General features: G+C 34.7%; 1 protein-coding gene across 17 annotated transcripts in view; it reads right to left on the bottom strand.

Annotated features, from left to right (window-relative positions):
• Positions 1-26,045, bottom strand: part of EVI5 (ecotropic viral integration site 5) — a 234,951-nt gene that overhangs the window by 102,859 nt on the left and 106,047 nt on the right. For 12 of the 17 annotated variants that reach the window (XM_058716565.1, XM_058716550.1, XM_058716551.1 and 9 more), the window contains 4 exons: positions 23,369-23,453; positions 14,273-14,326; positions 12,371-12,403; positions 11,656-11,802 (listed from right to left, as the gene is read on the bottom strand). In XM_058716565.1, the coding sequence (XP_058572548.1) occupies positions 11,656-11,802; positions 12,371-12,403; positions 14,273-14,326; positions 23,369-23,453 (319 nt within the window). The remainder of the gene's footprint in view (positions 1-11,655; positions 11,803-12,370; positions 12,404-14,272; positions 14,327-23,368; positions 23,454-26,045) is intronic. The other 5 variants (XM_058716555.1, XM_058716559.1, XM_058716560.1 and 2 more) reach the window with 5 other exon arrangements.

Here is a 26,045-nt window from a genome sequence, read left to right as displayed (position 1 = left end):
CACTGAAATAGAGCTAAATCATGTTTAGAATGCAGGAAGAGATGTTAAACATTAACTTCCATATTCATAAAGAAAAGCAAATCTACTAGATAATCAGGTATGGGGTAATTCCTACTAATGCTGCTGAACAAATACTTTCTCTAAAATAAATTGTGCAGATTTCACAACTTTCACTGAGAAACTGGTAGTCTTGAGTTTATTAACCTTTATTCATGTGTTCAATTTAAGTAAGGTTAGTTTTTATTCTTCAAATCAAACCCTTGGCTCTTAAAAGTATCACATAATTCTTTCATGCTTTCTTCTAGAATTACAGCAAAAGGAAGGAATGTGAGAAGAAATCTTTTCTAGCTTCCCCTTAAGAACTTCCTAGTACAAAGGTCCCAAGAACTTCAAACTGCAGTCATTTCAGCACTCAGCAGCTTTAACTATTACAATTCTTCTTGTTTATGCTTGATCCTAACCAACAAACTGCTGGACAAAACTACTTACTCAGAATAAAATGAATGATGAGCACTTATGTGTAAGCCAAAAAAGCTTTTAAATAGACCAAGCAAGACTCAAAGACAGTGGTTATCAGGATATATTGTTTAACAAATACATCATGCCCCCCTACACTCAAAAGGGACAGAGTCAAACATACAATTGTATGAAATATCATTGGATCACTTCTACTTCTATGGGCTTCCTGGAAAAACTGACATGAAACATGTAAAACAAATACTTAAAGGAACAGTTTAATCTTAATGCTTTGGTTTTATCTTATAGATGATTTAATATGCAATATTTAATTAGTATTACTAAATACTAAATATTAAATTTTATTTAGTGTACTAAATGCTAAATTTGGTAATAAATTCACTCGATCATTTCTGAAAACCAACAATATCAAGTTCAAACTATCAAGGTCCAGCATAAAATGAAATTAATGACCTGTCAAAGATAATCATTCAGTAATTATGTACTGCAGAAATGCTTTCCGAAGAACATCAATGATCAAAATTAATTAAAAATAAAGTTAACTTTTAAAAACTGCTAAGAAGTTTAATATATATAGGGGTGCCTGGGTGGCTCAGTTAAACATGTGACTTCAGCTCAGGTCATGATATCACAGCTCGAGTGTTTGAGCCCGCGTTGGACTCTGTGCTGACAGCTCAGAGACGGGAGCCTGCTTCAAATTCTGTGTCTCCCTCTCTCTCTGCACCTCCCCCACTCATGCTCTTTCTCTCCTTCAAAAATAAACATTTGAAAAAAGTTTAATATATGTATGTGTGTGTGTGTGTGTGTGTGTGTGTGTGTATATATATATATATATTATTGCTAAATAAGAATGGCATGTCACTATAACAATAGCATTAAAAACCACTAAAAATTATATGAAACATTAAACACAAGTCCATGAAGCTGGAGTGATACAAGAGTCCATCGTGAATGAGTAAAAGAGATTAGAGAGGAAGAAAGAGAAAGGTCTCTTTATAGAGGAACATTAGCTAATAAGTGTAGAAAAAAATGAGAAAATATGAAAATCACCTTTTGGAAACTCAGTCAGTAGATGCTAAAACTATCACGTACAAGGTGAATAGAGGACAAGAGATTTATTTGGTACCAAAGTATTTTCCAATAGATTACTTAATAGTCACAAAGAAGAAACCTTATCTTTACAAGGCAGAGAGTCTGTGGTCACCAAACAGCAAGGTAATCAATCTTGGTATTACTAATAGTGGGAACAACTTATGTTATGTGCTTCCTGACTTAAAGCAAATTCACATTACCTGTCATCTAGATGTTAAAACTGTTTAACTGAATCTAATTAAAGGAAATATGACACCATGAAGAACAGCTCCAGAATATAAGACAACTTGGCTGTATCAGTCAGAAGTCAAGGTTACCCCTAACATTGATTACTGTTTCTTCTCTCTTTCGTCTAGAGAGAAAGTTTATCAGTCTAGAAAGAAGTTTATAAACTTTATTAATGATTTTTGAAGAACGAGCATTTGGTTTTATGGATTTTCTCTATTTTTGTTTTGTGCTGTTTTCAATTACACTGGTTTCTACTCTTTTTCTTATTCTTTCTACCTGCTTTAGGTTGAATTTCCTCTTTTAGGTCTAGTTTCTTAACCTTAGAATATTGGTTTGAGACTTATTTCCTTTCCTAATATAAGCATTCAATGCTATAAGTTTTCCACTACATACTGCTTTAGGTGAATCCTACAAATTTTGATAATGTTGTGTCTTCATTTTCATTTAATTCAGTATGTTCTAATTTCCTTTGAGATTTTTCTGACACATGGATAAAAATGCATTAACTTCCAAACATTTGGGGGATTTTCCAGATATCTATTATTAATTTCTAACTGAATGCTGTTAGTCAAAGAAGATACCTAGTATGATTCCATTTACTCTAAATTTTATGGCCCAGAATATGATCTATCTTTGTAAATGTTCTACGTGAACTTGAAAATAATATGTATTCTGCTGTTATTAGGTAAAATGTTCCATAAATGCCAAGTAGGTCAAGTTAGTTGATAATGTTGCATAGTTCTTCTACACCCATACAGATATTCCAGTTACTCATTATATCAATTACTGAGACATGGAAGTACTGAAGACTCCAACTACAACTGTGGATTTGTCCACTTCACCTTTCAGTTCTACCAGTTCAGCTTCACACTCCTCTGTTGTTAGGAGCACACGTGTTAGGAAACATACACTCCTAAATATATACAATCCTAATTAAGATTGTTAGGTCTTTGTGAACTGACCCTACTACTACCAGGCAATCTTTGTTCTAGGAACTATTCCTTGTTCTGAAGTCTACTTTATGTGATATTAATACAGACACTACAGCTTTCTTCTGCTCAGTGTTTGCATGGTGCATTTTTTCATATTTTTATACTTTTCCCCCAATTGTATTTAGTGTATTGTGTACAACAGTTATAGGCAAACCATCCTTCATCCTTCACTCTTGAAAATTCACCTGAGGGAGAGTCACCCTCATTAGCTATTACGCCATATACATTTCCAATTTCTGTCTCAATGCAACCACAACTCTCGATAAAAACAAGCCCAACCCCAGCCCTGAGGGAGCTCTAAATCTTCTCAGGCTCCTCATACAAGTTAGCTCACTTGCTTCTGGTCCTACCCTGACCTTAACGAATGGGTTCCAGCACTGGGATGTTATACATTCTCTCAAATTCCCACCTTCTACTGCAACCATTCAGACTAAGTGTGTTATTTTCTTGAGACTTCTACCTTCATTTCCATAGTCTCTTTTTCTTCATAGAATTTATTGAGGCAAAATCCAAATAAGTATTTTAAAGTGAACAATTCAGTGACATTTAGGACATTCAAAATGTTGTGCAACTACCAATTCTATCTAGTTCTAAAATACTTCCATCAGTCCAAGTAAAACCTCTTACCTATCAAGCAGTTTCTCACTCCTTTCCCACCCAAACCTTCTGGCAAATACCAATTTGCCTTCTATCTCTATGGATTTATCTAGTCTGGATATTTCATACAAATGGAATCATACAATATGTGATCTTTGTGTCTGGCTTCTTTCACTTAGCTTAAGATTTTGGAGTTTCATCCACAGTATAGCATGTATAAGTATTTTATTCCTTTTTGTGGCTGAATAATATTTCATTGTGTGCATATACCACAATTTGTTTATCCATTCAATGATAGACCTTTGGGCTATATCCGTTTTGTGAATAGTGTTGCTACAAATATGTGTACACGATTGTTTTAAATAGCAGTTTTCCATTCTTTTGGGTATACACCTAGAAATTGAACTGTGGGTCACATGATAATTCTACGTTTAACTTTTTGAGGAACCACTAATTTCCACAGCAGCTGTTTCTCGATCTCCTTGCCAACATTTGTTATTTTCCGGCTTTTTATTATAGCTATCCTAGTGAGTGTGACACGGTATCTCATCATGATACTGATCTGCATTTCCCTAATGACTAATAATGATGTTGAGTGTCCTGTCATATACTTGTCCATTTGTATATCTTCTTTGGAGAAAGGTCTATTTAACTCCTTTTTTCATTAAAAAAAATTTTTATTGAGGCACAACTGACATATATTAGTTGTGTGAATGTAATGATTCACTATTTATGTTTTGAAATGATCACCATGCTAAGTCTAGTTAGTATCTGTCACCATATGGTTACACAATTTTTCTCGTGTTGAGAACTCTTAAGACCTACTCTCTTAGCTTTTAAATATGCAATAACTACGGTCACCATGATGTATATTAAATCCCCATGACTCAATTGTAACTGGGAATTTATAACTTTTGACTGCTCTTCATCTCATTTCACCTTCCCTCTCCCCACCTCTGACAACCACCAATCTGTTCTCTTTATCTATGAGTTTTTTTTTTAAGATTCCACCTATAAGTGAGATCACAAGGTTATTTGTCTATTATTTGTTTCTTTTAGCATAATGTCCTCAAGGTCCATTCATGTTGTTGTAAATGTCAAGATTTCATTCTTTTTCTGTAGCTGAAAAATATTCCTGTTTATACACACACATACATACACTACTATCTTTATCCATTCATTTTTCAATAGACACTTCCATGTCTTGGTAACTGTAAATAATGTTGCAATCCTTTGCTCATTTTTAAGTTGTGTTGTCTTTTTGTTGAGTTCTAAGAGTTCTTTATATATATTCTGGATGCTAAACTCTGATCAAATACATGATTTGCATGTATTTAAACCATTCTGTGTGTTGCCCTTCCGTTTTCTGGATAATGCCCTTTGATGCCCAAAAGGTTTTAATTTTGATGGAGTCGAATATACATGTTTCCTTTTGTTGCCCATGCTTTTGGTATCCAAGAATCTCTTGCCAAATTGCAGGTTATGAAGATTTATCCATGTGTTCTAAGATTGTTACAGCTTTAAAATCATAGAAGAGTTATTTTAAAACTATAAAATTTCTATGAAGATCATTGATCATTTTGAGGTTTTTTTAAATTTTTTTTAACATTTATTTATTATTGAGAGACAGAGAGAGACAGAGCATGAGCAGGAGAGGGGCAGACAGAGAGGGAGACACAGAATCTGAAGCAGGCTCCAGGCTCCAAGCTGTCAGCACAGAGCCCGACACAGGGCTCGAACTCACAAACCGCAAGATCATGACCTGAGACAGAGTCGAACACTTAACCGACTGAGCCACCCAGGCGCCCCTTGAGTTTATTTTTATATATGGCATGTGGTAGGGGTGGGTCCCAGTTCATCCTTTTTCATGAGGGTATACAGTTCTCCCAGCACGATTAGTCAAAGAGACTATTCTTTACTCATGGAATGGCCTTGGCAACCCATGTCAAAAATCAACTGGCCATAGATATATGGGTTTATTTCTAGACTGTCAAAATTTCTATTCCATTGATCTATATGTCTATCTTCATGACAGTATCATATTGTTTTGAGTACTCTAGGATTGTAGTAAATTTTCAAATTGGGAAGTTTGAATCCTTCAACTCTTCTAAGACTATTTTCAATATTTAGGGCTCCTTGCCATTCCATGTGAATTTTAGGATTGCTTTCCCATTTCTGCAAAAGATTGTTAGAAATTTGATAGGATTGATTAGAACTGAATTTGTAGATCATATTGGGTAGTGTTGATATCTTAACACTATTAAGTCTTCCAATCCATAAACATGGGATGTCTTTCATTTATGTCTTCAGTTTCTTTCACCAATAGTTAAATAAACAAGGACTCACAGTTTTCAATGTGAGTTTTTCATCTTCTTTGTTAAATTTATTCCTCAGTACCACAATGAAATATCACCTCCAATTACTGGATGGCTATTACTAAAAAATAAGAAACCAAAAGCAAAACAAAACAAAACAGAAAATAATAAGAGTTGGTGAGGATGTGGAGAAATTTATTAGAACCCTTGTACATTGCTGGTGGGAATGTAAAATGGTACAGCCATTGTGGATAATACTTTGGTGTTTGCTCAAAAAGTTAAGCATAGAATTACCATATGATCCAGGACCTCCACTTCTAGGTATATATGCCAAATGATTAAAAACAGGGATTCAAACAGATACTTGTATGTTAATGATCACAGCAGCATTGTTTATAATAGCCAAAAGGTCAAAAATCAAAATGACCATCAACAGACAAAACAAAATGCAGTATAAACATAAAATGGAGTATTATTCAGCCACAGTAAAAACTACCTAATTCTTACATATGCTACAACCGGGATGAACCCTGAAAACAGTCTGCTAAGTGAAATAAGCCAAACACAAAAGGATAATTATTGTATGATTCCACTTACGTAACATACCTAGAAGAGGTGAATCCATACAAGACAGAAAGTAGAATACAGTTTACCAGGGGAAGGAAAAGGGGGGAACTATTTTTTAATAGGTACAACGCTTCTGTTGGGATGATGAAAAAGTTCAAGAAATAAATGGCAGTTATTGTTCCAGAGCATTATAAATGTACTATTCACATAAATGGAAAATATTATGTTGTATCTATTTTATCACAAAGAAAATAATTGCCAAAAAGAAAAAAAAGTGAGGGGATATGCTAACTGAAAGAAGCCAGACACAAAAGCTTCATACCTTATGATTCCACTTATATGACATCCTAAAAAAGGCAAAACTACAGTGACAGCACAACAGTTGCTGGAGGTGGAGAGGTGAACTGCAAAGAGACATGAGGGAAATTTTGGGGGTGATAGAAATATTCTATATTTTGACTGTGGTGGTGGTTATACAACTAGATACATTTACCAAAATACATCAAATTATACAATTAAATTTGATGAATTTTATTGCATGTAAATTATACTTCAATAAAGTTCATTTAAAAAGTTAAAGAGAGGGGCGTGGGGGAGAGGGGAAAGTGGGTGATGGGCATTGAAGAGGGCACCTGTTGGGATGAACACTGGGTGTTGTATCGAAACACCTAATTGACAATAAATTATATATTAAAAAATAGTAAAAATAAATAAATAAATAAATAAATAAATAAATAAATAAATAAATAAATAAATAAAAGTTAAAGAGAGGGGTGCCTGGTTGGCTCAGTTGGTTAACCATCCAACTCTTGGTTTCAGCTCAGGCCATGATCTGATAGTTCTTGGGATCTAGCCCCATGTAGGGCTCCACACTGACAGCATGCAGCCCGCTTGGGATTCTCTCTCTGTCCCTCCCTGGCTCACACATGTGCATGATAAATAAATACACTTAAAAAAAAAAAAAAAAAAGTTAGACGAGATGGTCTAACCCTATGTAATCATTTTAGAGAAAAAAGAAATTGAGTCCTTGAATATCAAAGGTCACATAATTAGCATAAGAGGACTAGAATTCAGTCCCATAAATGAAATCCAAAGCTCTTTATATCAATAAAATGACACTATTGATAGTAGAGAGTGATGGTGGTAGATGATTATACCGATTTAATACCTCCTGCTAGAATAGAGATTTGAAACCTTTATTTCAAGTTTTGAATAATTCATTAAGTTACATTGGAAGGCTGTGATCAAAACATGTGACAACAAATTTCACTTTCTGCCAGTAGTATACTCACTACTACTTTGCAAAGCAACTACTCCATTTGTCAAAATTCCAATGAGTAAGTTTTTATATCCCTGGATCTTAAACACATTCTGCCCTCTGAAGCAATATCAAAAACGGCTAATCACTTTTCCATAAGATAACCTCTCAAATACTTTTTTTTTTTAAATGTTTATTTATTTTGAGAGACACAGATAAAGTGAGGAGGGCCAAGTGAGAGGGAGACAGAGAATCCCAAGAAGGCTCCACAGCTGTCAGTGCAGAGCCAGACACAGGGCTCAAACTCACAAACTGTGAGATCATGACCTGAGCTGGAACCAAGAGTCAGAGGCTTATACAATTGAGCCACCAGGTGCCCCAATACTTTTTTTTTTTTTACTGTTTATTTATTTTTGAGAGTGAGCAAGCAGAGGAGGGGCAACGAGAGAGGAGGAGAAAGGATCCAATGTGGGCTCTGTGCTGACTGCAGGAAACCCAATGCAGGGCTTGAACCCACAAACCATGAGATCATGACCTGAGCCAAAGTTAGATGCTCAATCAAGCCACCCAGGTGCCCCTGAGATACTTTCAAATGACTGTATCTATGATGTTCTTTTAAGTCTTCTTTAGTGCAGTCTAAAAATATCCCAAGCTGCCACAGTCTTTCCTACACTGGCCATAATACAATGTGTAGTGCAAGCTACTTAGAATTAAATTGGGTCATTATAGGGGTGCCTGGGTGGCTCAGTCGGTTGAGCAGCTGACTTCGGCTCAGGTCATGATTTTGCGGTCCGTGAGTTCGAGCCCCGCGTCGGGCTCTGTGCTGACAGCTCAGAGCCTGGAGCCTGTTTCAGATTCTGTGTCTCCCTCTCTCTCTGGCCCTCCCCCGTTCATGCTCTGTCTCTCTCTGTCTCAAAAATAAATAAACATTAAAAAAAAAATTTTTTTTTAAATAAATTGGGTCATTATATTTCTAAGAAGACTACTTGGGATGGGGCAGGGGGTGGGTGGCAGATAAATCATATTACATTATTGGCTAATTCCCCATTTCCTGTCAATTAAAATTTCTAAGTCTTTTGTTATAGAAAGCCATCACTAAGACTTCTCTCTGAATTTTAAACTTAAGGGCAAGGCAATAGATTTCTGTGAAATACCCTTTTATTTTAGTTACTTATTCTGAATATACTTTAAATATTTTAGAATATTGATTGATTATACAACATATTGGCAACATTTCTGAAATATTTTATGTATAAAATTCTTAAACGTACCTTGTATATAAGGATTTAGGTAACATTAAAACACTTGGCTGGGGCGCCTGGGTAGCTCAGTCGGTTAAGTGTCCAACTCTTGGTTTTGGATCAGGTCATGATCTCTCATGGTTTTGTAACTTTGAGCCCTGCATTGGGCTCTCCACGGGCAGCGAGGAGCCTGCTTGGGATTCTCTCTCACTCCCTCTCTGTCGGCCCCTTCCCACTCGCACAGTCTCTGTCTCTCTCAAAATAAATAAATAAACTTGAAAGAAAGAAAGAAAGAAAGAAAGAAAGAAAGAAAGAAAGAAAGAAAGAAAGAAAGAAAGAAAGAAAGAAAGAAAGAAAGAAAGAGAAAGAAAGAAAACAAGCAAGCAAGCATCAATTTAGGAGACAAAAACCTCTGACATCTCTTTGCTTTAACATGAATAACCTCTTGATATGGTTAATCACCTAGAAAACCACTTAAGTTTACTATTTTATCTAAACTTGGCTAGAAAGATAAGATGGGAGTGCCAAATAACTCTTTAATGTTTTTATTTATTTTGGGGGTGGGGGGGGTGAGGAGCAGAGAGAGAGGGAGACAAAAGAATCCAAAGCAGACTGCAGGCTCCCAGCTGTCAGCTCAGCACTGGGCCTGACTCGCACTCGAACTCATGAACCATGAGATCATGACCTGAGCTGAAGTTGGATGCTTAACCAACTGAGCCATGCAGGTGCCCTCAAATAACTTTTAAAACTGCACTTATGGAACAGTTTTTGTTTATTGCAGAAACAAAGTTAGTTTGTTATGACTTAAACATAGTAAATTCCCTTTTAGTGAATAAAAGTTATTTTTCTAATTGTTCACAAACCAGATGTCTGGGAATTTTTAATGAAGCATCATCAAGGTCATTGGTTGTCTTTTCAGGTATCTAGCCATTATTACTAAATGTTAAGAACTATATTTTACCTGCCTCAAAGCCTTTAGTGTATCTTACTTTCTAAAATCCTTTAAAGAATATTCTTATGATCATTTTGCAAAATATTTTAATATCTAGGGATATGCATGCACTCCGCTTTGAAGTTGGAAATTTAACCAAGGCTCTGTTTCTTTCACCTGTTTTGTGGATCACTGCTTTATGGGTCTTTTTTTTTTTGGCGGGGGGGGGAGGGAGGGAGAGAGAGAAATTGAGAGAACAGGAGAGAGGGGCTGAAGTGAGAGAGAAAATCTTAACCAGGCTCCATGCTCAGTGCAGAGCCTGACTCGGGTCTCGATGCCATGACCCTGGGATCATGACCTGAGCTGAAATCGAGTCAGATACCCAACCAACTGAACAACCCAGGTGCTCTGTTTTACATTTTATTCCAGTCTAGAAGAATTACTGCCAAGTGAGAAAAAAATGGAAACAAAATCAAAATAGAGGCCTGCTTTCTACTTGTTATATTTTAGCTTCACAATGAGAGTTGATTTTGTCCTTGAAACAACAAAAAGATTCTTTTGTTACATTTTCAAAAGCTTCAGTTCATTCTGACTATTTTTGCTTGCCCACTTTACTTTCTTCGTTATAAACCAAATTCTGATTTTTATGTCCTATAGGTCTCAATATTTGAAAACCTATGCAAAAAAACTAGTAATCCATGATTCTAATGTTTTAGGACTGTAGCTTATGCTAATTGCAAACATAATACTTACTATCTTTGCTTGAAACAAAATCACATTACACTAATAACTCAGTTCAATTTAATCCCCAAAAGGAACCTTCAATTCTGTTTTATCTATTTTTATGCTTTGATACTGACATTTCATACAAAGGCAGAACTATTTGAGTTCCCTACTTTTTAGTATCCTTTTATCATTTTTCTATTCATTTTTCTAAACCATCTTCATTAACATAACAAATAATTTTATGTTATTATGGTTTTTTTCAACTGCCTATATCTTCTTTTTGCTTTTAAGTTTTCTGATATTTGTAGCCAGTTGATGATGGTATTTCTTAATTTTATTGAATAAAAGTAATGTCCAACTTTGAAGTCCTTCTATTTGCCTTCCAGACCCATATAGAGTTCTAAATTTAACACAACTTTTTCTGCCCATTCCTGTTACAATCCGACTCTTAAGAACAGAAAACTGAAAAAAGAAATAGTATCTTTTCAAAAATAAACAGCTGGCTTTTCTTTTTAGCCCTCATCTCCTTAATACCATAGCAGTCTGAATTTGAGAATGGAAAATGATGTCTAAGTTGCAAAAGATACCTGAGAATAGCTGTACAATGAGTAGTTGTTCAGTATACCCTAAATTAGTTAACATATTTTTTTAATTCATTTTTTTTTTTTTTTACTTTGAAATTTCTCTTCTCTTGAAAATATGTAAGCATATACCTTAACTCCTAATTTGAGGTCCTGATGTAGGAAGTTAAGGCTATAGTTTTTCACAAGACAGAAATCCCCACATTATCAAAACTTTAAATGAGATAATTACACATATTCTCCACGCTGGGTGATATTTCATCTGCACCATTAACAAGAACTAGGTGGAATTAAGATTCAAAACTTTCCTGTGGCAAAATACCAGTATGAAACAGATTTCTAAAACCTAAAAAGTAGGTATGACAAACATCATTTTCTGTGACTTAAAATATAATGTAAGAAATGAAAATATTACCTATTTCTAAAAAAACTGTGTAGACAGAAAAAGACGTTAGAATGAAGAGTCTCTAGACCACAATAAGACCCTTAAGTATTACAGAATATAAAAATGATTAAGAATTCAATTAAAGTAGAAAACAAAATTACTTAAAATAGGGGCACAGAAGTTGTGCTTAAAAAAAAAAAAATTTTAAAGGGAAGGGGATGAGAAAGGTGAGAAAAGTGAGAAAAAGCACTACCAGACTCCTTACCCATTGTTGTTGGTGCTGGAGCTTCCTGATGGTATTTTCAGCTTGCTCCAGTTTAGCACTGGCCTCATCACTCTGCTGTTTGATGGTGGCCAACTCCCGTTTTATGAGGTAGTTTTCCTCAGCCTCCTGGGCTCTTGTCACTTGTCCCTTAGGACATAATTTGTGTGTGTGTAAAGCAATTTAGGACAGATTCAAGAAAGACTGCCTTTGTGAGGTTTAGTTATTTACTGTGACATGTTAAAAAAAAAAAAAAAATCACCTCAAACAACCTAAGTAGAACAGCCTAAGTAATTATTAACCAGCAGCTCATTATTGCTCCAGCAAATTTTGGGAAACTAAATAAGAAAATTCATCTGATAATCTTAAAAATAATTCTTTCAGTCAATAAAAATTCAATTCATGCAATATTACTGAGTTGCACATGCAGAACTAAAACTTTCAATGAATAGTAGTTAATTTCACAGAATCCACTGATTGCCATTTTGGAATAAATACTTTAAAATAAGGTTAGCTTTAAAACGTGCAAAAGGTATCTAATAAACCAAGATAATGCACCGTTATCAAAAATTAAGTTTATGCACATAATATACTGCCCCAAAAAATTATTGCTAAGAAAAATGCATGTAAAATTGCATGCATTAAAATGTGATTTTCTAGGTTTAGGGCTTCCCTTAGAAGTAAAGTTAGAGAAAATGCTAAACGAAAAAAACTATACCTGTATCAATCTATCTGCCAAGGAAGCACTTTCCTACAAAAGGAAAAATTCAGATAGAAATTTAAGAGAAAGAAATAAAATAAAGGTGCATAAAATTAGGAATAAGAAGAAACAAAGCATACCCAAATTCCATCTACTTTTCATTGTAATTAAAATGAACATATAGATTTGACATTAAAGCTATTTTTTACTGTGTGTGGTGTCATCCTTAATTCTTAAGAAAAATATATCAAAATGAGGACAGACCATAGAAAACCATATGCTTCTGGAAGACCAACACAAATACCAAGAAGTTTTTCATCATTTGAGACAAGCAAATAGCTTCTTTTAAAGCATACTTTTAAGTTCTATGTTTGGAATCAGCCATATTGTGAAACCACTTAGAAGAAAGGGAGAAGGAATTTGAGTACGCAATTCCACTTATAAAGTGTGACAGCAATTTGTACAACAGCAACTTCCAAAGAAGCAAAGCAAGGAAAATATGACAAATGAAATTAATGAGCTCAACTTAATAAATTCTAGCAAAAACTGAGAAAGTAAACATTTAGGTTATAGAATTTAACTGAAACCTAAGTACTTCTAGAATTCCAAGTGCTAAAGGACACACCTAGGCCATGTAAGCCGGTAGAAAGGTACTTAATTTTCTAAAGTAAAATCCAAACTTAATACTTTCCTATAGCACCTTTATCTTTCTGAAGGTTCAATGAAATAAAAATACTTTCTCTGTGAAAATATCTCACTCCAAAATAAAATACCACCTAGGAAAACATATTTTAGTATAAATTGAGTATTTAATGAAAAACATAGTATACAATTAAAATGGCTTAAAAACTAAATTAAGCTCAACCTTTCTGCAGAGTCACCAAAAAAATAGAATTATCCTCAAAACAACTCTAATAAGATGAATGAATACAGGAAAACTATTTTTGACTTAATATAATGTACTTGAAATTATTATACAACAAAAAGACATGTAATAAACATCCTATCCTTGTGTGTGGTGTTATTTAGTAAACCATCAGTGCCTTCCAACAAAAGACATATATCCAAACTATCCACATCTTCATGTTTTCTTTCTTGAATACCAATCTGTAGATTTTCAGAGAAGATTTTAAGATTCTGCAATATCATCTATAAATCTACTTACTCTCATCTTCCATTTAAAAAAAAAAAAAAAAAGCCCCGCCAAACACCAAAAGACTTTGTGAATTCAGCCTTTTCTTTTGACAAACCAAACCTCTTAGACTGTACCTTTATTACTTAATATAATACTTAAAATAATACTCCAACAGACATTACATTAAAAGTACATTAAAAATAATGCAAAGCTTTCCACATTTGCCTAGTTATTTTATATGAAACAGAGAGGAAGAAAGAGGTAAAAAGTAGTATCAAAATAAGTCTAAGAACAAAAAGTTTAAGCACAATTCCCCTGTGTTGAAAATCAACACCATGGTGAATTTTTATATGAGCAATCAGTCATTTTGGCTAAACTTCAAGTCATCCTAGGCATTAAAGGAATCACTGACACATTTAATATATGGCTAGAGTCAGGGCAACATTTGAAAGCCATTTTTAAAATGCTATTCAGAATGGATTCTCAATTAGGCTACTTCTAAAGAACATACTTTTTTAGAGACTATATGTAAAGAAAATAAATGGTACCAATGTTACTCTAATAATAACCTCAGTTAAAACTTTAACCTTAAATCGCAAGGACTTGTAGTGATCAATTGTTATGAATAACAAGTTACTTAGTAAAGTAGTAAGGTAGGCAAGCTAAGCAGCCAATATCACAACTTTGTGGAGACATGTGATAGATTTCTTGAGCCATTATTTAAAATAAAAAATAATACTGTGCATACAACAGAAGCTTGCATACAAAAGTAGTTATTTACTTACTTTTTCTAATGTTTCAATGCGCTGTTTTAAAAGTCTATTTTCTGTGCGTAATCTCTGCAAAAAACAAAAGAGAAAAGAAAAAAGAAAGAGACAAACAAACAACAAAAGGTTTGCTTGCAAGCATTCCTGAGATTAAAAGATACCTAAATCATGTCCTTAAAACGTACCACCTTTTATAAATGGGAGAAGTCTAAGAAATGGTTACATTATCTGTCAAATTCTTACAAGTTCAGGGTAGGAAATACATGGCAAAGGAAATGACCACATTTATCACTCCAGCTGTTAATAAATTTTAAATATAAGCTACAATACATAACCCCTTTCTTAAAATACCTATTATGACTCATAGTCAACATTTTCTTATCTGTCTTAATATTCCCATTAGAAAAGATCCCAACTCATTTAGCTCCTACAAAGACTATCTACACAAATAGTATTCAAATGTTTGGGAAATAACTAAGAAATCTGAAAAAGGCAGCTCACAGGATAAATACCAAATTATCAGTTTAGGACTAGACCAGCCTTCATTTATTCCTTGTATATGCCAAGTTGCAATATTTCTTACATTGTGAAAATATAAAGATTGAGTTGTTTTCCTCAAATTAATTACTTATGAGTTGTTTTGAATTTTAAAAACATGGGGGCACCTAGCTGGCTCAGTCAGTACAGCATGCAACTATGGATCTCAGGGTAGTGAGTTCAAGCTCCACATTGGGCATGGAGCCTACTTAAGAATAAAAATTTGAAGAAAAAAAAAAAACAGCTTAAAAAATGAAAAGCTCTAATTACTGGCATTTCGTCACAGTTCAAACAGTAAAACCAAATTAAAAAAAACAAAAAAAACTTCACCTAACCACTGACTCCCAAAACCCTATCAAATTACTGTTATTAAGAATTAAAACTAAAAAACTCTACATTAAAAAAATTGTCTCCTTTTTACATATTCCACCAACATAATTTCATATGAATCCTGATATGTTATCCCTTCATTTTAGAATCCTTTATCTCTTTATTGTGCCATCATTATTTCACATTCCCCTTACCTTTTGTACAAATTTACTCCAGAACTCAATCCAGCCTTCTTCCAAGCCTACCATCCTCTAAATTCCTGCTTTTAAAAAAAAACCTCTTCTATTAACTCAAACTATTATTTTCCAGTAAAGACTAAAATATAGTTTATATATAACCTATAAAGTCTCAGACCAAGGAAATAAAGATTCTATAAATTATTGTATCTTATTAAGTGGACCACAAACTGGAACATATAAATCTTAGAATTATTACAAAGATTTGCAAATTAGGGGGGCCTGGGTGGCTCAGTTGGTTAAGCATCCGACTTCGGCTCAGGTCATGATCTCACAGTTCGTGAGTTGGAGCCCTGCATCAGGCTCTGTGCTGACAGGTGACAGCCTGGAGCCTGCTTGGGATTCTGTGTCTCTGTCTCTCTCTGCCCCTCCCATGCTCGTGCTCTCTCTCTCAAGAATAAACATTATACATTAAAAAATAATAATAAATTTTGCAAATTAGATTTTCTTGTTCTATCCACTAGAACACATTCAGATGATTTGAAATCACTGTTATTTTATGTGTGACTTCAGACTACAAAATAGCTTGAGGAGAAGGAAGTGTTTTTCATTTCTTGGCTATTCATATTATATTCAGCACAGTGGTTTAGACAAATAAGCAATTAATAGATATTTTAAAGCCTGAAAATCCAAAGAAATAAATGGCATTCTCAAAATGGTCTCAACATACTTCATCAAAAAAGTAAAATACTGTTTATCCTAGGACTTAGAAAATTAAGTTCAACCAGACAATTGATTGAATAAAGTTAATGTTACAATAGAAATAATGCTAAAGTATCACAAAATTTAGAACTAAAAACATTCACCTGGGTTCCCCCCGTCCCCTTTAAATCTTCTGAAATTTTGCTATAAATAATAAGCTAAATTTATTTTTCTCCTAACATCTACCCAAATCATACCCAAATATCTGAAAATGACTTTGTAAATAAACCAATTCCTCATGTATGTGGCATTTATTTCATCATATATTGATAAATATAATAGGCTTTATCAGTATTAAAGACTATTTCAGGATTACCTATTAAGTTTTGAGTGTTTCTTTTTTGAACCAGTACCACAGTATTTTGGTAATTGTACCTTTGTAATCCCCTTTAACATCTGGTGGAGCTAATTTCTTCCATTCTTATATTTTATTTATCCTCCAAAAACCTTAACTACTAGTTTACTAAGTTAGTTAAGATAGTGTGTTTTGAAGTTAGGTAGGTTTAGGTTCAAATACTCCCTCTACCATTAACATTCAGCATCTTAGACTCTCCATTTACTCATCTAGAAACTTAGAGTAGGGGTGCCTGGATGGCTTAGTAGGTTAAAGGCCTGACTTCAGCTCAGGTCATGATCTCACAGTTCATGAGTTGGAGCCCCACAGCAGGCTCTGTGCTGACAGCTGAGAGCCTGGAGCCTGCTTTGCATTCAGTGTCTCCCCCCTCTCTGCCCCTCCCCAGCTTGCACTCTGTCTCTCTCTCAAATATAAACATTAAAAAAAAATTCAGAAACTTAGAGTAATAAAACATACAGTGATATGGAATGAAAAAATTTTTCCCATAAATGAGACAGCATAACACCAAAAACTTGATTAATGATAAGCATTGCTCATAATATTGTTGAAGTCAGGCACGGATACTATTTTTTAACTTTTGTCTGTTGTTTAAAGTATTCTTTAGATTTTTTTAATGACTGGATTTGCTAATGAATATTTGATGGGGAAAATCATAACTTTATATAACATGGAGTTCTTTGTGTCTCTCCCCTGTACACAGCTTTTTTAAATGCCTTAATGCAAAGTTTTTCAGTGATGACGTATTTTTCATTTAGGTGGTTCTTACATATGCTTTTATTCTTATTTTAAGTGGAATTTCTTTTTCTAAGATATTTTTGAAATGTTTATTGCTGATATATAGGAAAGTAGACTAAAATCTATCACTTGACTGATTTCTAATTTTTGAGTATCTTTTTAATCATATTTCCCAGAGTGAATTAAGAATGTTTTCTAAACTTTAAAGTAAACATCATAAAGAACAAGACTAAATAGATGTATACACTTAAGAAAAAAGAGAGGGAGAGACAGTTTTGCCCTACTAAGTTAGAAAAGAGAAAATGAGATGAAGATGGAGAGCCAGAATGAAACACCCAATGTAGCCACCAAGGTGTTAGTGGAATAGAAATTCACTGCCAAAAAGAAGATACCCCGGAAAAACCCTTTAAGAGATTTACTGAGTGCATATCAAAAGTCTTAAAAATACTAATATCCTATAATTCAATAATTCTACTTTTTACAACTGGCTAAGAAAACATAAGGTGCCAGAAAACTTTATATGCAAACATTCAAACTATATGCACGCTTTTTAATACCGAAAAATGAAAAAAAACAAAAAACAAAATATACCAAAATGGGGGAATTTTACTTTGTAACAACTCAATTTATTTTTGCCAGCTTACTCATTTTATGAAATAACCTAAACTTAATAATCCTCCTCTTGGACAATTCACTGATCCTAAACTTTTCACTGTCCCCCACTCTGATGTGCTCTCTTCCCTCTTTACAAAGTTTAATTTCCAATCATCATAGATGATCCCTTGCCTTTATCCTCCCCTTTGCCCACTCTCCCTTAGGAGTTAGCACATTTGCCTGGTAAAACAACTACTGAGTCAACATACTGACAACTCTGTGTCTGCACCTATGCTGGTAAGTATGACTGAAGAAAAATAAAAACCATGACGTTTACTTAAATTAACCATCACTAAATTCAGTTGGACTCTTATTTATTTCCTTAGTCTGTTCCTTCTCTCACCCTCTCAGATCACTGTTGCCTACTTGGCACCTCTTTCTTCAAACCAGCAACCCTCCACCCCACTGTCACTCTCAGCTAATAATCTTATTTCTAATTTCACTAAAATAATTGAAGCAATAACAGAACTTTGCAAACTCCCACAACCACATCCTACATCTTACCTACATTTTTCCCATATATTTTAGATTCTCTCATTATTGTGGATTAACTATCCATGTTAGTAGACCAAATCTCCTACCTATGAGCTAAATCCTAAACCCTGATGACTCCAGCAATTACCCCTGAATTCGCTCATCATAAATTTTTCCTACTCGGTTATCACCATAAAAATGTGGTTATTTCTCCCATCTTAACAAAAAGTAAAGAAAAACCAAAATTTCCTCAATGTTGTGACCCTCGGGGCGCCTGGGTGGCTCGGTCGGTTAAGCGTCCGACTTCAGCTCAGGTCATGATCTCACGGTCCGGGAGTTCGAGCCCCGTGTCAGGCTCTGTGCTGACAGCTCAGAGCCTGGAGCCTATTTCGGATTCTGTGTCTCCCTCTCTCTCTGCCCCTCCCCTGTTCATGCTCTCTCTCTGTCTCAAAAATAAATAAACGTTTAAAAAAAAATTTATAATAAAAAAAAAAAAATGTCGTGACCCTCTCTCTAAGCTCCTGTCCCATTTCTCTCTTCTTTATAGCAAACCCCTGAAAGATATTGATACTCCCTATCTCCAATTTTTTCTTGTTTCATTCAAATTTTAGTTCTCACCACTTCTCTGCTCTTTTCCAGTTTATCTCCATGTTGATAAATTCATTTGTTTCTCCATTTTCAGCTCACAAGAATACTCCTTAGCACTGACACAGTAAAATCATTCTTTTTGAAACACTCTTCTCTTGGCTTTTAGGATACTATACCTCCCTAGTTTTCTCCAGCTTTGCTCTCATCTTTCCAACTTAAATGTTGGCTTACTCTCAGGCTCAGCTCTTGAACTCTCTTCTCTATTTCATTTATACTCATCCCCCAGGTAATCTCATCCACTCTCATGGCTTTTACTGTCATCATTCTGTCAATAACTGCAAAATTCATATTTTAAATCTGTCCTCTCTTAAATTCAACTCTGAATATTCAAGGCTCTACTTGAATATCTCCTAGCCTTCTGATACTTAAAATATCTCAAATTGGGCTCCTGATATTCATCCCCAAACCAGATCCTCCTGTAGATTTCTCCATCTCAAGTAGTGGAAACTCCATTTTTCTACATACTAAAGCCAAAATGCTCACTTCCTAACCCTCTCACACCTCCACAATCAGCTTGTCAGCTTTATCTTTAAAATCTATTCAGAAAACAATCACTTCTTACCAAGTCAGTACAAGCCACCATCATCTCTTCCCTGCAGTACTTCATCAGCCTCTACTTAGTTTTCCTGTCCCCTGCAATCTACTCCCAACACAGCAGCCAGAGGGATCCAATGAAAACTTCAGTCAGATCTTCTCTTCCTCCACTAATACCCCAAATGGTTCTCCAAATTAAAAGCCAAAGTCTTCACATGTTCAACAACCTACACTATCTGCATTGCACAACATCTTACCTCCTGTCACTTTCTTCATCATGCATATTGTCCCATCCACCATGGTCTCCTTATTATTCCTCATGGGGTACAGTCCTGACCAGATTCTGCTCTCCTTCAAGATATCTATATACCTAGCTCTCTCACTTCCTTCAGATCTTCATTCAAAAGTAATCTGGTCAACTTCTCTAAATTTTTAATCCAAAAACTACCATTTTATTCTCCCTTACCTGAGGGGGCTTTTTTTTTCCTCCATTTAACACTTATCATCATCTAAAATATTACATATTTTACTTTTTTGTTTATTGTCTGACTTCCATACTAGAATGCAAGCTCCATGAGCACATAAATTGGTATATATCAGAAACACATATCTAGTGCCTGGAACACTGCTTGGACATGTAGTAGGCCCTGCAAGTATCTTTTAAATGGATGACTTCTTGAATAAATCCCTTTGGATATTATTACGTAGCCATTAGTTTTTTAATGAAAAGTTTGTGATGCTACAGAAAACTGGGCATTCAAATCCTTCTTATATCACAATGCATTAAGACTCTTTTGGAAAGCAGCACAGTGCATAATATATATGGGTCTTAGTAAAACATAAATCAGAATTCAAATCCTTGACTTTCACCATTTCCTAGCAATGTGACCACTAGCATATTTTTGAGCTTACTGAAGCTCAAAAAGATGAGTTAAGAACCCTCTCATGAGGTTATCAGGAGAGTAAAAGTAGATGATGCCTGTAAAGGACCCTTTACATATTAAGTGTTAAATAAACGTGTCATTACTAACACTTCACACTGACTGTTAAATATAATTCCTGGGTAATTCAGATAACATTTATTTTTTTATGCCAAGCAGTTAATACACAGTGTTTTTATATTATTCTCTGTTTTCCAGGATATCTAGAATACTTCATAATTTAACTTCTGGCTAAAAACCAGTCAGAATCTCTAACTCCTCCTATTTGTAGGGCTTAAAACTCTATGTTCCCAAAGCACAAAATTTAAATATGAATATTAGATTATTAGTTCATATGTCAGTCTTAAATAGAGTGGAGGAATAAAGGTTTTTCTTTTTTAAAGATTTGTGAGGTACCCTAATATAAGCTAGAATTTTAATATTTCTTACCTCCTCCCCCTCAGGTGGAACATCAATAGATTGGAAGAAGATACTGATAAAGCTGTTTCTATTAACAAAAAATTTCACACAATAAAATGTAAGATTCTCCATATGAAACCATTATTAACAAAACCTTTCTATAATACTTCGAGAGGGGGTAGAAAATACTTAAAAGTTACATTTTCATCAGAGAGCTTCCAGATACAACTCTAATAATAAAAAGTCAACAACCCCAAGGTCTTAGAATTAAAAAAAAAGGAAACCTTGGAAACCTTAACACATCAATGGCTGATTTTTTACTTCCGTATCAAAACATCAAATAATTTGATGATCATATACTATTTGCTTGTGTAAAAAACAGTGTAAGATTCTCTCTGAAGGCTTTTGAGGAGGACCAAGGCAAGAAAGCACTAGTTTAAGAGAACTCATTTATTTGTACAAGGGACCTTAGGGGGAAGGGAAAAGGGAATGATTAAGTAAGTGGCACATCCCTTTGAAGAGAAAGGCTCAAATAATACATGGATAACTAACTGTAAATGAGATGGTCATCTGATTATGACTGAGATGAGTTGCCAGGTTCAAGTAAAACATCAGAGAGACTCAAGCTTATATAAAGTAAAACAAAAAGTAGAGTACAAAAATTATTGTGGCTTTGTCCTTTGGGGGGCAGGAGTGAAGAAAGAGATGAAAATGGTACAAGAGTAAGAAAAAAACAATATGGAAACAAAATTTTATAAAAGAACAAACTACCTGACATCAGCAGACTTTATTTATCCAATGTGTTGACTAACTTTTTGAACTTTTCATTTTCCCCCACCGAGATTCTTCTCTATAAATACTTATGCCATCTGTTTTTCCCTAAGACACATGGAGCTGGCATTCAAAAGTATTCTGTGAGGTATATATGAACTATAAAACTTCCTCAAAAACTCAAGTTTGAAAAAAAATTCAAATACAAGATAAACTGTGCTAAAGATCTTTCTGAAAAGGCCTCTTGGTATTACCACTATTCATGCGATTTAACTTTAGAAGAAATTTCTTTAAGAGCAAAGATGGTTCATAGATCTGTGATTTTTTTTTTTTTTTTTGCAATCACATAGCATGGTGAAATGAACAGGATGGCTTCCCATCCTCAGATTCTTGATTTGCAGTTCCGAATATTCGTGGTGTGCGATAACCCATACTCTCTCCCCACTCATCAGGATGACGTACTTTTCCACTTTCAGTAGGTTGAAGTGGAGGATATGATTTAATATTACTCTTACTCATGGTACCTAAAAGAAAAGCAAATGGTAGAGCAGCAGTTGGGTGACAGAATTTTTTAAAAGGAGGGAAAAACATCCACACGGGTCTTTTCCTTCTCTCTCTCAAAAATGTAGAAGTATCTATTTCCAATTGACAGGGAATACTGATAGAAATGAAAATAAAACACCTAGAAAAAGGAGACAGATGAGAAAGAGGTCACAAAGAAAAATAGGAGCGGTTGTCCCCAAAGAGGCTTTTGAGTAGGACCATGGTCAAGAAAGAATGCCAATTTAAGAGGGCTCATTCCCTTAATTGTAAAAAGGACCTGTGGAATGTGAGTAATGAAGTGGTATTTTATAGCAAAGGTGAATTAAGACATGGCTAATTAAGTATAAGTAAGGTAATTAATCATCTAATGCCTTGCCAGGTCTAAATCAAAACTCAGACACATTAAGAGTTTAAAAAAAAAAAAAAAAAAAAGGTGGGGACACTCAAAACTTATTTTATTTGCATGTGCATGTGTGTGTTAAGGGGGAGAATATAGACAGATAAGAAATTGGATCAGTGAGTCACTGAGTTCCTTCATTAACTCATGCTTCTTACTCATTATCCCCATCCTAAAATATCAGCATAAAGCCAATACAACTATCCTTAACTCCCAGCTCAAACAAAGCCAAAGATCCTCAGCTTAAGAATTTCTAGCCTAAAGGGGGTACAAATAAGAATTTTAAGGTATATATAGGATTATATATCCCTTAAGTTGGCAATCTACCTATTTCTCCACCTATTTCTGTGGAGAGTTCAAAAGTATAACCTTGGCTTACGGATGAGAAAATTCAATTAGCCCAAGTTTCCCGCAGCTCTAAGGCAGCCATAATTAGTTCTGGTGCAACGAGTCTGATCTACCTTAGACTACACTGCTGTTAATCTATGCATGTTATGGAATAACTTCTCTGCAATTTTTTAAAATATGCTTAAATGGAGTGATCATTATCTTCCCCACAGAAGTATTTTCTCCTGGTGGCCCATCAACAAATCTGGAAATAAAGCTGCTCTCACACTAGAAAGAAAACCCCTTGTTACATTATTCTGGTTTTTGAAAGGTTCATTTTTAACTATAATCTAGTGGGATGGTAAATCAATTTACCAGTAAGTCAATATAAACATTATTGCTAAATTTGCTACAGAAAATAAATATATCAAATATATCAACATAACATATATATATATATATATATATATATATATATATACACACACATACATATAAAACAACTGACTTCAATAAATTTATGTTTCGTACTTTTAAAAGTCCTGAGATGCTTACTTTAATTTCAACTTGCTCTTCCATTTCTTTAGTTTTTATTGTAGTATATTCCTTTTCAAGCCTATGAAGGAAAAAAAACAAATAAAGGTATGTTTTTACTCCCATATAGTTACTAAATTAAAAGGTTTTAAACCACATACTAATACAAAATATAACTCACTAGGTTCTCCCAACTTGTAACTTGAGATACTTCATTTTAGAAAAATCATCTGAATAGTTACATGGATTCCTACCAAAAAAAGTTACTTTACAAATAACAAAAAATGAGACCCACACAAAAATGAACTTTAGAAAGTGATATATACAATGCACCAAAGAAGTGAGTTTACAGATTATATTCTAAACTGAACAATCCTAAACTTATTAAAAGAACTGTCAGTCTTCCTCAAATTAAAATATACTGGTAGAGTTCAATTGGAATTTAACCAAAACAAGTACAAAAAGTGACTGTAAAAAACTTATAATGGGGAAAACGAACAACTCTTCTTAACAAAAGGATTCGTAAACATATAAAGAATGAGGTGAATATAAAAATCACCACTAGAATTTCACAGCAACCCTCACAGGCAAGAAAAATCAATGGACACTAAAATTAGTGGGTAAAGTTCAAGCATAGACTCGAAGTATCTCTCTCAGAATATTTAGAAATGACAAGGGGAAAAACAGTAAATTTGTAGTATAGTATCCTAGTAGACAGCACCTAAACTAACTAATTAAGGTTAACACCACCAATGATACATACTGACATCTTGCACCCTGTTAAGATGTATCAAGAACAGTACCTCACCTCTATGATATCCTTCCAAAGAATGCATATCCTCAATCTAATCAAGAGAAATCATCAAACAAACCAAAACCAACAAACCACTGAACACCTCACTTCAGAAGTATCAAGGTCATGAGGGGCACCTGGGTGGATCAGCCAGTTAAGTGTCCAAAATAAGCTCAGGTCATGATCTCACAGTTCGTGAGTTCAAGCCCCATGTCAGACTCTGTGCTGATAGCTCAGAGCCTGGAACTTGCTTCGGATTCTGTGTCCCTCTCTCTCTGCCCCTCCCCTGCTTGTGCTGTTTCTCTCTCAAAAAACAAAACATTTGGGGCACCTAGGTGGCTGGGTTGGTTAAGTATCCAACTTCGGCTCAGGTCATAATCTCATGGTCCATGAGGTCGACCCCACAATGGGCTCTGCGCTAACACCTCAGAGCTTGGAGCCTGCTTCAGATTCTGTATCTCCCTCTCTGTCTGCCCCTCTCCCATTTGCACTCTCTCTCTCTCTCTCAAAAATAAACATTAAAAAAAAAATTTTTTTTAAGTATCAAAGTCACAAAAGATAAAGACTGAAGAAGTATCACTAATTGTAGGAGAGTAAGAAAAAACAAACACTAGAACAAACAATCCTAAAATTTTTATAGAACCACAAAAGACCCCGAATAGCCAACACAATCAGAAAAAAGAAAACCAAAGCTGGAGGCATCACAATCCCAGACTTCAAGCTGTATTACAAAGCTGTAATCATCAAGACAGTACGGTACTGGCACAAGAACAGACACTCAAATCAATGGAACAGAACAGAGAACCCAGAAATGGACCCACAAACATATGGCCAACTAATCTTGGACAAAGCAGGAAAGAATATCCAATGGAATAAAGACAGTCTCTTCAGCAAGTGGTGATGGGAAAACTGGACAGTGACATGTAGAAGTTTGAAACTGGACCACTTTCTTACACCATACACAAAAATAAACTCAAAATGGATGAAAGACCTAATAATGTAAGACAGGAAGCCATCAAAATCCTTGAGGAGAAAGCAGGCAAAAACCTCTTTGACCACAGCAACAGCAACTTCTTACTCAACACGTCTCCAGAGGCAAGGGAAACAAAAGCAAAAATTAACTACTTGGACCTCATCAAAATAAAAAGCTTCTGCACAGCGAAGGAAACTATCAGCAGAACTAAAAGGCAACTGACAGAATGGGAGAAGATATCTGCAAACGACATATCAGATAAAGGGTTAGTATCCAAAATCTATAAATAACTTATTAAACTCAACACCAAAAAAAGCAAAGAATCCAGTGAAATGGGCAGAAGACATGAATAGACACTTCTACAAAGAAGACATCCAGATGGCCAACCAACACATGAAAAAATGCTCAACTTCACTCATCATCTGGGATATACAAAGCAAAACCACAATGAGATACCACCTTACACCTGTCAGAATGGCTAACATTAACAACTGAGGCAACAACAGATCTTGGCGAGGATGTGGATAAAGAGGATCTCTTTTGCACTGCTGGTGGGAATGCAAACTGATGCGGCCACTCTGGAAAAGTCTGGAGATTCCTCAAAAAACTAAAACTAGAACTACCTTACGACACAGCAATTGTATTTATCCACGGGATACAGGTGTGCTGTCTCAAAGGGACACGTGCACCCCAATGTTTAAAGCAACACTAGCAACAATAGCCAAAGTATGGAAAGAGCCCGAATGTCCATCGAAGGATGAATGGATAAAGAAGATGTGGTATATGTATACGATGGAGTATTACTCGGCAGTTAAAAAGAATGAAATCTTGCCATTTGCAACTACATGGATGGAACTGGAGAGTATTATGCTAAGTGAAATTAGAGAAAGACAAATATCATTACTTCA

Source organism: Neofelis nebulosa, chromosome 2 (genome assembly GCF_028018385.1).
Source record: "Neofelis nebulosa isolate mNeoNeb1 chromosome 2, mNeoNeb1.pri, whole genome shotgun sequence".
Classification (NCBI taxonomy): domain Eukaryota; kingdom Metazoa; phylum Chordata; class Mammalia; order Carnivora; family Felidae; genus Neofelis; species Neofelis nebulosa.
This window is presented reverse-complemented; position numbering and strand designations above follow the sequence as displayed.